At 41.0% G+C, this 15,814-nt stretch overlaps 1 protein-coding gene and 1 pseudogene across 1 annotated transcript; both read right to left on the reverse strand.

Moving 5' to 3' along the window:
- Window positions 1-13,550: 13,550 nt before the first annotated feature.
- LOC109912142 (probable G-protein coupled receptor 25) lies at window positions 13,551-14,964 on the reverse strand. The gene has a single exon (XM_020511530.2). The coding sequence runs from the start codon at window positions 14,955-14,957 to the stop codon at window positions 13,860-13,862; it is 1,098 nt and encodes a 365-aa protein (XP_020367119.1). The 5' UTR covers window positions 14,958-14,964; the 3' UTR covers window positions 13,551-13,859.
- The window catches only part of LOC125486043, a 102,310-nt pseudogene continuing 101,455 nt past the window's right edge, over window positions 14,960-15,814 (reverse strand).

Below are 15,814 nucleotides of genomic sequence, written 5' to 3' on the forward strand. Positions count from 1 at the left end.
AGTAGGAAATCAAGGGTTATGGGGAATGGACAAGAAGATTTCATATCAGCCCTGATCCTATTGAATGGTGGAGCAGACTTAAGGGGCCAAATGGCCTACTCCTGTTCCTATTTCTTACGGTCTTATGGTTTTCTCAGCGATTGGATTGTGATAGATTTATGATGGAGGTGCTGTTAAACTGTCTAAGATTCTCATTTTTGAACCTAATAGCCAAACACCCAACTGCCAACCAGAAAATCTATCACCACAGACCACACTTTTCATCGGAGCTCTGTAAACATATCACATACCGGAAGACTAATCATATTTTAGCTAATCATCTAACATTGTGCAGAAACATCCTGCTGATAATGAGAAAAAGGAATGGTTATACTGAAGTCATTGCATTGCAAATGTTTATGGTCTGAGAAATCTACACTCATAATTGGTAGGATTTAAATTGAATCCTCCTTGATCTTTCCAATACAAGTAGTTTGAGTAACACAGAATGTGAGAGCAGAATTCCACAAGCAAAGGTTCATTATCAAATAAATATTTAAGAAGATTTTCATCCTTGAGGGAGAAGAGTTCAACAACCATGTCTGGATATTTTCTACCTAGTCGTTAGTCCTGTGTTATAGCTTTTCTTGTTCCTCACAGTAACTGACAGAAATAGACTTTCATTGTAACTAATACGTACATGAAGAACTCTTGTGTGATACATCAAAATTTGCAAGGATGATTTTGACCTGAATGACAATTACAGTCCAAGATTTTCAGCAACAGAAATAACATATATGAAAAACTTGCGAATCCACTTATGAAGTATTTACACATTTCTGCATTTGTAGTGAATGGAGTTCTGTCTTCAATTGGCAATCCTTGAGCCCATAATTTAAACAAAAGGGAACTAATGGTTGCCAAGGATATCTGTCAATTCTTAAGCTATTTTTTCCCTTGATTCTTCCTAACATCTCTTACAAGTGTGTCCTCTCTGAAAATGCGTCCTACCCAATTGCTCTGCCTTTTCCTAACTATATTCAACAAAGTTCACCCTCCACAGCATTCCATCCATTTGTTATTATTTCTGTCCAAGGGATCCTCTCCATTCTCCTTCAAACCCACATTTCAAAGCTACTTTGTTCCTCTCCTCCTTTGTAAGGTCCATGACTTGCATCTGCACACACAGCACTCAGTACCCTGCTGACCACACAAAAGGGTAATGTGATGAATGAGTTTCAGCGATGGTGGGGTGCCTTGCATTTCAATGACTGGCAGACTATATCAAACAACATATCCCCATTGACCATTAGCAGCGGGCAGAATGCCACTTTGCTCAACCAGACCATGTTTGCAAGCCCCATAAAAGTACATCCACTATTAGATGTGATTCTGTTATTAGAAATCATTTATTAAATAATCCAAACAGTGCTAAGACTTATGCCAGAAATCAGTTTAAGATCATCAGCTCGGCCAGTTGTATGATGCATTTGCGCGTGTAGGCAGAAAGAATTAGGACATACCTTGCATTTTCTTTTCCAAAAAAAGGAATCATGGAGATAGCCAAACTCTGCTGCATCCCTTAGGTAATGCACTGACCAATCAAAATCTACCTGCCTGGTCTGAGAATTAAGATTGACAGTTAACGGTTCTTACTTATCTCCATGCCAATGATCACCCACCCAATCAGCACCTTCTTCCCATACTGTATAAAATGGTGTCTCTTTTCACAAGTGTTTTTAGTGTCCTAGTTTTGATGAGTGCAAGACAAAAAGCTTCAAATTCTGATCTCCTTTTGACAATGCTTAAGGGCTATACTATCAAACAGCCACAATATTTCCCAAAGAGCCGGAATATGTAAGTAAAAGAAAACTGTGAAACATCTCCAATAGCAGAATCAGATCCATTGGTGGATGTATTTTTCTGAGATTTGCAGTTTCTGTGAGTAAGATCCTCCCATTTTCAGACTTGATCTGAAAGCCTAAAGAGTTACTGGGAGAAACCCACGGCCACCCTTGTCAGATCAGACAGCTAGTTTGTTGCCGGCAAGTTTTCTGCCAGAATTATGAATCTCAATGAGGAAAACTTGCCAATCCGAAGCTGCTGGCCAATCAGCACATGGCAGAGGCCATGGTTGATGCAAAGGCAACTTTGGCCAGTTATCAAGTTTGAGATTCACAGACCTTTCTTGCCAAGCCAAGTTAGTGTTGTTGTTTGGTAGGGGTTGGGTGACATGGGGAGAGGGTGGCAAAGGAGTCAGAAGCAAGGGTCTGGGGTATGGGTCTCAGAGGCATGCCCTGCTCTAGGTTGAGTCCCTCCATATGCAAAAATCAGTGCAGATCCTGGCAATCCCACCTCCCCTCATCCCAACAATTCATTAATTGGCAATTAAGGGCCTTGATTGCATTAGGTCAGGACTGTCAACCCATGGCATCCTGCCCAAAAGCTTAATTTCTGAGGCAGCGCAGTGTGGTGGGTATCTTCCTACTGAAGATCTTCCTGATTAATTGCACTGAAGGGCATCTATCCCTCATAGAATTAAGGGATTGTGCATTGTCTTGGTCGAAGTAAATCCAGCAGCGTGCAGCAGACTCAGTGAAATTGTACCCTTTGATTTAGTTTACTGTCAAGATTTTAAATTCCAAACTTTGGAAACTAGGCGACTTCAATGGAAATAAGTTCAGGCAGGAAGAAGACCACTTGCCAGTTCACCACAGGCTTTTTTCACGCTACTGTTACAGGCCAATTTCACCACGTTTTTTTTCTTAATTTTCTTAATTGTTTGAATGACTTTACTCATAAAAAGTCACAGCAAATAACACCAATCTTAATACACTAGATTAGACTCACTGGAGAGTTTCTGAAATAAGAATTGTGGAGGTGGGTGAACTTGCATATCTAACATCTCTGGCAGCTGAAAATGATTTTAGTGCCTGCCTTCAAAATTGTCTTATTATTTCCGGCTATTGCATTGAATTGCAATATTCTTGACACAGTGCTGGTTAGTTCAGTTGGCCAGACTGTTAGTTTGGGATCAGCAACAGTGTAAGCGTGAATCCTGTTCTGGTTGAGTTTGAAACCTGCCTCTTTGCCCTGTCCTTGAGAATGAAAGGCAAACTACCCACTGTCAAAACCTGCCAAGAAAATTGTTCAGGATGAAGTATCAGTAGACAGTGAATCAAGAGTGGCCTTTGAATGAATTAATTCTTTGCATAACGTAGTCATGATACTTTTCTCATCTCCCTTACCTGTTTTTTTTTCACAAAGTAATTTTAAAATGCTTTATATAAGAATCATTGTAGATTATTTCTTTCAAATCTCAGACCTTGATTCACACTGCCTCAAGGTGAGGATTAGTCATTTCAGTTTTAGTGGTTTTCCAAAGCTACACGCATACCACAGTGAACTTCTGAACTTATATGATGAGTCAAATTTTTTTGTCCAAAATACTTCAGTTACCAGTAATCATGTTAACAGTTCAGCATTTTATGCAGTTTAATGCTCAGATAAATCTTATTTGCCCAAAGATATAACTACTACTGATTTGTCAGTAAAACATCTTGTTCTGTAATATCTGAGTCAACGTGGTAACCCTGTTTCTTCACAGATGCTGCAGAACTGTTTGGTATTTCCACCATTGTTCTGGGTTTTCTTTTCAGACCTTCAACATTATTGTTATCACCTTATTCTGTGGCTGAGAATGGAAAGTAGGCTAATAGTATAAATTGTTTTCTCTTTTGTGTTCCCCAAATTTCATTGCCTCCTTTACAATGATAGTATGGCATTTAATCTCTTGCTGCTTTTGGAACCACTGTGTGCATAAATTAGCTGCTGCATTTATCTAAGCTGAAGGATTGTGGATGTGAATGGTACTATATCAATGCAAGTTATTTATTTTAGAAATAAAAATATTTCAAAAGATTCTTGCTGATATTGCACCATGGAGAAGTAAATTTAATTCCTTCCAGCAAACATTGCCAAAACAGTTGAGATAAATAGCATTGGTTTACTTTGATAACTCTGAAAGCTACATAGGGAAGCAGGCATTGTATTACCAACTGCTGTATACATACAAACTTTTGCATTGTTTTTGAAGTTTTAATAATGTATTCTTATGAATTTTGCATAGGAACATTCAACTTATAGTCCTTGGACCGTATGCAGCCAAATGTGCAGAAACAAAGCCTCAAATTCATCACCATCCAGTCTTGTTAGCACTGATGCAGATACAACCTCCTCGCCCTGAACTGATGGAGACTTTTGGGTGGCCAGCGGAGGGGAGTTGGTGTGGTTTGGCACAAATGGAGTATTGCCCTGAGATGACAATCCCTGTGTGCCTGGCTATTGCTCTTCCTCCCCATCCTCCCTTAACTTTTAAGGGGATGCGGTACTTGGAAGGAGCTCAAGGTCCTTTTGCCTAGACAGTAAATAAATTCATTTGTGGCTCATGTGAAGGTTGCAATATGTGTTTAGCCAAAAGTCTTCTATATGACCTGACTGTTGCATTCAATGGAAACAGTCATGTACTCACATGCCAGAGCTATAACTTAGAACAGAACATGACAGGCTCCTCTGTCTTCATTCCAGTCAGTGCATGGTGCTTGGGCCCTCTTCCTTCTTTATCTATGCATCTCTGTCAGGTCATGAATGGCTGGGTCCAGGGGCTCAACATCTATACTGAGCTTAGAAGAGGGCATGTGCTCCAACAGTCTTTCCAGTATCAGAGTTCAGAAAAATTTCTGCCTTCTTTAGCTGTATGCCCATGTAACTGCTGTGTTCACAAGAGTGTGACTCCAAACCTACAAGAGATTGTTCACCCACCGAGGGAATGTTCCTGTGCTGGATGGTGGGTGTGTATGAAGCCCTTGACAGTGAATCTTCTAAGACTCATGAACATTCTTCCTCGTGGATGTAGTTTGAGGGGTTGGTAGCATTGGGCCAGAGAGGCAGGGCTTTTTATTTTGTCGTGAGAGTGCAATCCAGCAGCTGCATTGATAAAAACATAATGATATGTTGCCGTCCTTGCTCAATATTGATGCTTTGTGTGTAGCTGCCAGCAGCAGATCGGAAACCTTCACACTTCATGGCCTTTAGATATGCAAGCCTCCCCTTTCAGCAAGGGCCAGCTCAGTAACCTGCCTCTCAAAGGAGGTCAGGAGTAGCATGTCAAGCATTACTTTTGAGCATGAATTCTCTCATTGTGTAATTCCTCTCCAGCAAAAGTGGAGAAAGAGTGAAAGACATTATGATGGATACATGAGCACTGCCAGCATTGATAGGTGCAGATGGAGATGTGAATCTCCAGAGTTGTAAGTTTTTTTTATTCACTCATGGGACATGGGAATGGTGACTTTTATTGCAGTTGCCCTTGAGAAGGTGGCAGTGAGCTGCCTTCTTGATCAGCTGCAGTCCACTTGCTGTAGGTAGACCTATAATGCCTGTAAGGAGGGAATTTCAGGGTTTTGAATCAGCGACGGTGAAGGAATAGAGATGGGTCAACCTTCTGGTTTAAGAGTACAAAGAATGTGGTCCTGGGGAAGGCATACACTAAAGGGTTCTGAATGAAAGGTGCTTCTGTATCATTGAGAAGCAACAGTTGATGAAAACTAATAAAGCATTATATGATGAACATGTCTGAAATGCCTATGAGGTATTCATCCCAAAGCCACATTTTGTGACTATCTCTTTGTCCTTGGGTGCAAAGCTGTCAGGTATTTACATTCTTCTGGTTGTGATGATAGTTCCGTGAGCTGATGGTCCATGAGCTGCTGAGTGTTGAGGCTTCTTTCATGATTTAATTGTTAACCCTGGCAGATATGTAAGAGGTGATAGCAATGTGCTGTAAGAAATGCTACATCAGCAGCTGCAATGAAGTGGCAGTCTTTGATTGCACATGAAGGTTTTGATGGAGATGCTAACAGCCAGTCTTGTGGATGGTCATCCTCTAAAATGGAAACCTTACAATGCTAACCCACACTCTGAGGACATGAGCATTGATTAGATAGCAGTCATACCCTGGTGGAGTATAGTAGATTATTCAATTTCTTGAGGCACTGGTGCCAGGCTCCCTTAAGCCACCCAGCGGCACTGATGTCCACAGCTACCTTGGTTCAGTCTGCCTTTATCGGTTGGGATGACCTCCTGCTGTCACCCTTTAAGAAAAGAACTTCCCTTTTCTCTTAGAGAACCTTCAGGAGAGACTCAATAGAGATGTCATTAAAGCATGGTGCTGCATTTTTGCCTGATCTCTGACTTCTCCAGGGGTGGTTGAGATGATGAGCAGAGGTTAAGTGTTGTCCGTGTACCTTTTAAATGAGGCACCTTGATGTTGGATCCTGGAAAATTCCAGAGGGGCAGACATCCTACCTGCTGACACATAAAATTTGGCATTTTACCCCAGAAAGTGTATCTGCTGTGCTCAGAAGATTGTAATTATGCCAGAAAATCCAAAGTTTCCAGACAAATGCATTTCCTGCTTTTAGGCCCACCTTCATACTCAGTCTCAAAAACAAGATTCCACCCAAGGAATCTGAATAAAGTCAATTGTGGGATGAATTAATATTGTCTTATGCAAGAAGTTAGAACTAGAGGAATGCAGAGACCTAGGAGGGTTGTAGGATTGGCAGAAACTACAGAGATATGCAAGGGCAAGGCTATGGTGGGATTTTAAAATGGGGCTGAAAATTTAAAATGGAGATCTTATCATACTGGGTGCTAATGTAGATCAGCAAACACAAGGGAGCTAATTGAACTTGGCATGAGTGAGATACAGACAGGTTTTGAATGAGTTCAAGTTGATGAAAGGTGGAAAATAAAAGACTGAGCAGGAGTGAGCAGTGGTATCAAAGACATTGAAGATGGTTTCAACTACAGATGAACTGAGAAAAGGGCAGAGACAGGTCATTGCTGTCGAGGTGGAAGAAAATGGACTTCAGGATAGTGTGGATATGTGGTTGGAGGCCTATTTCGGAATCAAGTACAAAGCTGCAGACGCCTCAATTGGCCTCAAACAGTAAACAGGAAGAGGTTTAGAATCTAGGGAAGAGAAGACAACTGCTTCTGCCACTTTGCTGTGGCAGTTCATTTGATATTACAATAACATTCTGCATAAAACCAATTTTCATAATTTTTCTTACAAAAATATCATTGCTGGAAATATGAATAAAGCAGAAAATAAGAAGGGAATGCTGCAGTAGGTATTTTAAAGAAAAATTATAGGCTGAACTTTCTTGTGTGTAATTTCATCAGAACCCCAATGTTCAGATGACAAGCTTTGGAACTAAGTGTGTTCACAACAATTATGTCAACAGAAAGTTTTAAACTACATACTATATGGTTTAAAACATAAAAAACATTAGTTTCATTACAGATCACTTCCTGATGTATGAAAATGAAGCCGTTAGTTACCATAAAGATATAGCTGTCTACTGATACCCTCCAGTACTTCTCATACCAGAGTTTGTAGAACCAAATTATCATTAAACAATGGATGCCAACATTACCAACAGCACATCTCCAGGGCTCATCTGCCCACTCTGCATGGAAATCTAGCATCTGAGTGCAACAGCAGGGAAGTTATGCTGAACTTCTAAAGATACTTGCTAGATCTCAATTGGAATATATTCTCGGTGCCACTTCATAAGAAGGATGACAATGCATTGTAGAGAGTGCAGAAGAGATTTATAAAAGTGGTTTGAGGAATTAGAAACTTCAGTTGTGAGGATAGTTTGGACAGGTTAGGGTAGTTCTTGGAGAGAAGAAGGCTTAAAGGAGATCTAATAGATGTTCACGAAATCTTGAAAAGCCTGGATAAAGTAGATGGGGAATACTGGCAAAGGGATTGAGAACTAGAGGTCAATTTTCAAATGAAGCAAATGTGATATGAGAAGCACCTTTTTCAACAATGAAGGACTCAGGTCTGGAATGTACAGCCTGGAAGTAGGTTCAATTGAGGTATTTTGGAGGACTGAAGGTGATTATCTTAAAAGAACAAGGGTATGGAGAAGAAGCAGGAAATTCATAATACTCATTGGATAGCCAATTGCAAGCTCTGAATGGCCCTCCTGCTGTGCCAAAACACTTCTGTACGATTCTGTTTAACCACAAACAGGGAGACCCAATGGATCATCCTCTCAGCTCCTGTGTAATGTTACATCAGACTTTTTGTAAAAAAAAATTATACCTTCTGTTCTGTTGTCTAGTTTGCTTACCTGGCTGTGCTCATTGTTGAGGCTGTTCTGTGCCTTTATTTGGAACATTTGTATCTGTTGACATGCCAATCTGCAGTCTAGTATTTTCTTATCTATTTCCCACTCCTCATGTTCTCTTGCAATTTATGGATGAGCTAGTATCACATTCTCACTAATATTGAATTTCCTCATTGAAGGTACCTGAGGTGATGCACAAGAGTAAAGAAGCAAGTGATGTATGGGTGGAATTGGGGATGGGTGGAGAAGGTAGAACACTGGGCTAGAGGTCTCTGCAAAAAATCATAGGTAGGCTTGTGTCAGCCTTCACTTCTTCATTTTCTTCTTCGTCCTCTTCAATATCAGACTTCACAATGTGATTATTCATTTTCTGTTCTTCCCCATTTCACCATATCTCTTGTGCTCTGCTTTCTAGTTGTTGTGCTATGTCTGCAATAAAAGGCAGCTGTAGCTAAAAGTATTATTCCAATGGAGTATAGTGATTAGGGACACATACTTGCTTGGTCTACCCCCAGAATATCAGACTGCAGTGTAGATCAGACACTAAAATTCTGCCATTAATATGCTGCCAACATCACTACTTCCCACAGCAAATGCCTCAACATGAGCTTCAGACCTTCTCTTCACAGCACGTGAGGTGTTTATAAGTGAGATTGACTCATCTGATATAATTTGAATCTCATGGTCAGCCTGAGCCATATTGTCTTGCAACAAGCTTATAAATTTAGGGAAGCTTGCATTGAGAAATAAGGACCAGGTGATGCGAAGAAGTATATGTCCAGGAGATGATTTAGGGGTGTGCACGTGTAAGTGATTACAGATGTAGGATAGATCAGTAGCCATTGTGTAGCACCACTCCGCAGTCCTGGGAGTGAGAGGACTTGATTATTAGTGCCAATGTTACCTCCCTCCTGGTGGCTTAAGTGACAGGCTTGCTGCCCTTCCCTTGACATTTCTTGATGTCTGTTTTCTTCAGTAGACCTAGGAGTTGATAAGACATCTTTTATATCTGGGTGCCATGTCCTATTGCTCTGATTATCTGATGAAGAGTCATCAGCATGAACTCTACTTCTGTCTTTACAGGTCGTGCCTGACCTGCTGAGTCCTTCTAACATTTTTATGCTTTAATTTTACTTGTCCTGTATTAATTGTGTTTTGTCTTTGCCAGCAGTAGATATTTTTGATAAATATCAAGGAAGGACAAAAGTACAATCAAGATAGTTTAGAATCAAATGAATAAGCCAAACAGTGCTCCTTTCTCACTTGCTCATCTCCCAGTTCATTGTTATCGTTGTGAGATAGCAAGAACTACAGATGCTGGAGGAACACAACAAGTCAGGCAGCATCAGAAGAGCAGACATTTCAGGTTGGGACCCTTTTTCAGAAATGGGGAGGGGAAAGGGAGCTGGGAAATAAATAGAGGGAGGAGGGATGGGGCCGGGTAAATGTAAGTGGGATGGTGATAGGTCGACGCAGGTAGAGGGTAGTGGGGATTGGTCAGTGGAAAGGGTAGGGCGGAGAGTTGGGGAAGAAGATGGACAGGTCAAGGAGCTGGGGATGAGAAGGAGGTTTGGATGTGCGGTAAGGCCGGATGTGAGGAGATTTTGAAACTGGTGAATTCTATATTAAGGCCATCAGGCTGTAGGCTCCCGAGGCGGAATATGAGGTGTTGCTCCTCCAGTTTGCATGTGGCGTCATTGTGACACTAGAGGAGGCCCAGGATGGACATGTCATCAAGGGAGTGGAAGGGGCAGTTAAAATGGTTGGCGACCAGAAGGTGTTGTTGATTATCGCGTACAGAGTGCAGAGCTCCACGAAATGTCCCCAAGTCTGCGTCTTGTCGCACCAATGTAAAGGACGTCACATCAGGAGTAAAGGATACAGTAGATGAAGTTGGAGAATGTACAGGTGAACCTCTGTCAGATACAAAAAGATTGCTTAGAGCCTTGGATGGAGGTGAGGGGGGGAAGTGGAGGGACAGGTGTAGCACTTCCTGCGGTTGCAGGGAAAGGTGCCAGGTGTGGTGGGGTTGGTGGGGAGTGTGGATCGGATAAGGGAGGTGCGGAGTGAGCGGTCCCTATGAAAGGCAGATGGGGTGGAGAGGGAAATATCTCTTTGGCTGGAGTTAGATTTTAGGTGGCCTCATCCCGCATCCAAATCTCCTTCTTACCCCTGCCTCCTCAACCTGACACAACCTGTTCATCATCTTCCCCACCTATCCACCCTACCTTTCCCACCGACCAATCCCCAACACCATCTACCTGGATTCACCTATCACCACCCCATCTACCTTTCCCCAGCCCCACCCATCCTCCCTCCCACCTCCTTGACCTGACACAATCTGTCCATCTTCTCTCCCACCTATCCATCCCACTGACCAATCCCCACCACTCCCTACCTGTATTCGCATATCACCATCCCACCTACCTTTCCCTAGCCCCACCCCTCCTGCCTCTATTTATTTCCAAGCTCCCTTCCCCCTCCCCGTTTCTGAAGAAGGGTCCCGACCCAAAATGTCAACTATCCTGCTCCTCTGATGCTGCCTGACCTGCTGTGTTCCTCCAACTCCACACTGTGTACTTCTTTTTGTAATAATGCAACCCTTCTCTAGCAGAAATAAGGCTTTTTAATGCAGTAGTCAAAATACTTATCAAGTTTATTATGGGTTAAATGAACATATAATCACAGCCAATAAGATTATAAGTGGAGGTGAATCCTCAGTTGGTGCTTCAATATAATTTAAGTGGTCAAGAATATTTAATTAACAGAGGATATTTACCATCCCATACCCTCACATAGACAAAGGTGTGCTCTTCTAAGCAAAGATTTTGTAGATCTGATGCAACTGCAATCTATCTTCTTGGTTCAGAGCACAGGAAGCTGGTCCATGATTGCTTTCACAGATAAACATTTACCAATGCAAATACGGTTAATACTCAAGAATTAGATTACGGTCATATTTCTTTTGAACTCCTGGAGTTTTTTTGTGAGTTGAAGTGCATCAAATGGTGTGCTCAGTCCAGAAGAAAATTTATATTAAAAAATTAAATACAAAATTCAAGATGGCAGTGCTGGCATGGTAGGTAGTGTTCAGGTTCCTGACCTCGTCCACTCCAGGCCAGCTGCATCCTTCTCTTTCTCTCTTTTTTCAACTTTTTCATGCTCTTTTTTCTTTTATTCCTCCTCTGATGTTGTGGGGAAAGCCGGAGCGGTGTTGGTGGGGCGTCGGCTGTAATGGTGGCTGTAGTGGGACTCCTGGCTGCAGTAGGCCTGGAGCGTGGACTCTCGGCAGGATCATCGTTGCTGTACCCAGAGTAGTGAATCATTGAGACCTGGGACACTTTGCAGAAGCCCAGGAGCTTGTACAGAAGATGAACTCTATTTATGTAATTTCTTTTTATTCTTTTGTAACTCAAAATGGCACTGGATTGTGGACTCAGGACACTTTTCACTGTATCTTTCCAGATATATGCGACAATAAACAATTCATAAAATTCCATGAAGGAGCTTATCATGTGTGTACAAAGTAAAGCTCCTTAGAGAGATGGTGAACCATATAAGGTTCAAGATGTAATTTACTAATAGGTTGGGTTGGGAGTAGGTTACAGTAAAACTTATGCATTGTGGACATTGTAAGCATTGTAAATCAGCAACAAAAACAAAGTTGCTGAAAAAGCTCAGCAAGTCTGGCAACATCTATGAAGGAAGAAACAGAGTTAATGTTTCGGGTCCGGTGACCCTTCCTCAGAACCTCAGACCCTTCTGAGGAAGGGTCACCGGACCTGAAACATTAACTCTGTTTTTTCCTTCACAGATGCTGCCAGACCTGCTGAGCTTTTCCAGCAACTTTGTTTATGTTCCTGATTTACAGCATCCGCAGCTCTTTTGGTTTTTATTGAGTAAATCAGCAAGCTGCCAGAGAAAGTCAAGTGAGGGCTATTAGCAAAACAAACATAAATCTTTTTATTTGTGGAAAGGTGGAATTCAGGGAATGGTAAAACCTCAATTAGGCTAACCTCCCCAACATTGCTTTCTAGGTAGATTGTAAATAATTTAAATTATTTTCATATCTTCTATTTAATTGAAAAGGCCAGAATCAGCTTGCACTGACATTGTGACCAAAACTGCATACAGACTTTCAGATATTTTCTGATATATGCTTCATACATTAGTTTAATTATTTTCATTTTAGCCTTGTGTAAACACAGCTTCCTACTCCGTGTTTATTCTAATAGCAACTAAACACCTTGTTTATACATTTATTTGTAACATTCCCCAATCCCTTTTGTGACTAGCATCCTGTACAACTGTTCCACTCTAATGATTGGTTCATTGCTGCCTTATTAATAATTTTACATTTATCTAGATTAAAATCCATCTGTCAAATATTGTTCCAATCACTCAGTAATCTACTTTCAATTTGTTCTTGTCATTTTTAAAATCATGAACAAGCTCAAATATTTTGTGATCATCTTTGTTCAATAAATTTAATTGTGCGTGTATACAGTAAAAAAAAAATCTGTGGTTGCGAGCAGTACTGGCCCATATAAAATAAATTCTAATCACTGTTGGGTTTGTGTAAGATGTTTGCATAAATCACCAAGCTCACTAAAATTTAGCACAAATTGCTACTAACCTTGACAGTCTAACATGACAAAAATGGCTAATGAGAAAAATATAGGGGAAAGCACAGTTTCACCAAGAAAGTTCTTTTCAGAAGTTAGTCCAATAGGATAAATGTGGTGTTACTCCAGAGGTGGCTCCCATTGTGCCCTGATTGAATATTAACAACACTGAAGCTTCAGACCCCAACATTGACTGCCTTAATGATCAGAAATTTTAAACACAAAAATGTTTAGACGTGAATGAGGTGTTTAGTAGAATTTAGTAATTTAACAGTAACCTGGGAACAGGTATAAAGGTTCCACATTATTTGAAATCTACAAAGTTTACTAGCACGCTCCACAAAATTTTAATTTTTTGGCTGAGAGTAAATGTTTTTCATTACCCTGGTTATTTCTTAGCATCGTTAATTTTGGACCAAAAATACCTCCGCAGCTCTCGATACGGTGTATTAGATTCAATATTAATAATACCGAATACATAAATCCCTTCACCACGAGCTCGCTCTCGAATATTTTGATGGAGGAACGTGTTCCAATGAGTTAATTGCTAAATACACATTTGTGGCTGGCATAGCTCCATGTCTGTTACTAGTTTCCTCTGAGAAGCAATCTGTTTCGTTTACTTTTTAAAACTTTCAGTTTCAAACTTGCAATGACAGCAGAGAACAAGAACCAAGGAAAAAGAAGGTAGGTTTGATTAAAAGTTTATTTAATTCGATATAAAACATTAAAAGCGATCCAAATACTTTGGTTACATGGTAAGAAACATGCATTGCTTTTCAATGACGACAGAGCAAGCTGATCTAGACGTTTGACACTCGGTGAAAGTACAAACTCAAGTCAACTATTCAATGCAACATATTTGCTCTTTGTGTCGATCAGAGCTGTGCTCAACCTCCCCAATTTTCAGATACATTTGTATAAGAAGCTTGCAAAAATCCCTTTTCGAAGAAGAGCCCTTTACATTTTAGCTGTAGACAGATTTAATCAGCAATACCAGCTTGTCTGGCACCTTTCTTAAAAAAAGAAATTTGTGTACAGATAACATTCACTGTTGGGACAGAAGACTCTGTATTCTAAGCACTGTGCTGCTCTCTGAAGGTGTTGACCCAGACCCAAAGCTACCGCTTCTCTTGCCCAGACTGGCAAAAACATAAGAAGTGAGCCAGCCAGTTCTCTGCCTGAAATTCCGGTCTAAAAATGCATAAATGATCGGGTTCACGCAGCTATTAATGAAAGCAATGCACGAAGCAATGGCCAAACCTCGGCTCACTACTGTCCAGCAGGACAGGTCGGTGTTGTGGAACTGCAAATACAGAGCGATCGTTTTGAACACATTAAAAGGCAACCAGGACAAAACAAAAGCCGACACGATGGCGAAGACGATTTTTAGAGAGTTTTCCCGTCTCTGGATGGCTTTCGTGCTGTGGCCATAATGATGCCGGAGCTTGACAAGGATGGAGCAGTAGCAGAACAGGATAATGATAACGGGCAGGACAAAGGTCAGGCTGACAGCGGTCAGATTGAATATTCGGAGGAAGGGGGAATCCGTGTCCTCCCTGCACTGGGTCACGTTCAATTGGTCAGGTTTTCGAAAGTAGGCGGAAGGTATGGCGAGAAGCAGGGAAGAGACCCAGATCATTAAACTAATGGTCACGGCGTATTTCTGGGTTCTGATGTGCTTGAAGTCCCGTAGTTTCACGATGGCTAGATATCGGTCAATACTCATACAGGTAAGGAAGAAGATGCTGGAATACCTGTTCACAGCAACAATATAGCTGCTGATCTTGCAGAAGGCGCTGCCAAAGTTCCACTGATGGTCGCTGCTGGCTGAGGCTGCCCAGAATGGCAAGGTGAAGACAAAGATTAGATCTGCAAAGGCCAAATTAATCACAAAAGTATCTACCAGTCTCTTCCTCCTCCTCTCTTTGCAGATCATTACTATGATAACAAATATATTCCCCAACGACCCAACGATGAAGATCAGGTAGTAGAGAATTGAGATTGCGATGTTAAGGAAATGTAAATTCTGAGGAGGACAGATTCTTCCATCTGTGTCATCCACATAATCGTCGTACTCCGAATAGGGAGCATACTCAGAAAATATGTAGCCGTGCTGCTCGGTGACTCCAACTTTAGTGAACATTTCGGTTCTGGTCGCTGCAAATTTGCTCTGACTTCGAAGTAACTTATGCCAAGTTGCCAAAAGAATGGGTTCAGCAATTTCCTTGTTTTCATCCACACAAGTGTCGATGGCGCACTCAAAAGTTCGAATTTGTGCAGTTTGTTTGCAAAATAGAGACGGTCTGAAGTATTAACCTGGTATAGAGCTGGAAGCCTCAAAAGTCCCTTTTTTATGGTAGTTTCAAGTTAACTGATCTGAAGCTATTTCCGATGTCAACATGCCATTGGTCTGGTGGCACAGGAAATAACAGTGCATGATGAGGTCGGAGGTTGGTGAAACACTTCTAACTGCTTCAACAACCAAGAGAAACAACACCGAAATACGCATGCCTCATCCTTTTATAGATGTTTCAATAAATGTTAAATCCTTGCTTTTATAAGAATATATTTTGAGTCAACACAATGTTGTTCTTCATATGACATGAAAAGTGGAAACAAATGTTCAGTAAAACTTTGGTCCCATGGTTCCAAAAGGTCTCAGGTTCCCTGTTGTGTGCACCACATCATTGTCATCTTGCCCTTCCAACAAATTACAGTGCAAAAATGCTTTGAGCTGAAGATATCAGGCAAAGTCTAATTAATAATACACATCACAAGATGCTGTATTCCAACAAGACAAGGTCCTCATCATGTTTTTGCCATATCAAAGCTGCCCAAAATAACAAAATTCATCAAAACTGTGTACTTCTATTCTAATATTTTAAATTCTATGCATGTTTCATTAAGTATGTAATCAAGTTTGCTTAGAAATTGTTTTTTTCTTTACAGGTCTACATTTGGATATCTTGCAGGGTAGACATTGTTAACTTGTTAAGTGTA

This window comes from Rhincodon typus, chromosome 25 (genome assembly GCF_021869965.1).
Source record: "Rhincodon typus isolate 14 chromosome 25, sRhiTyp1.1, whole genome shotgun sequence".
Taxonomy (NCBI): Eukaryota; Metazoa; Chordata; class Chondrichthyes; order Orectolobiformes; family Rhincodontidae; genus Rhincodon; species Rhincodon typus.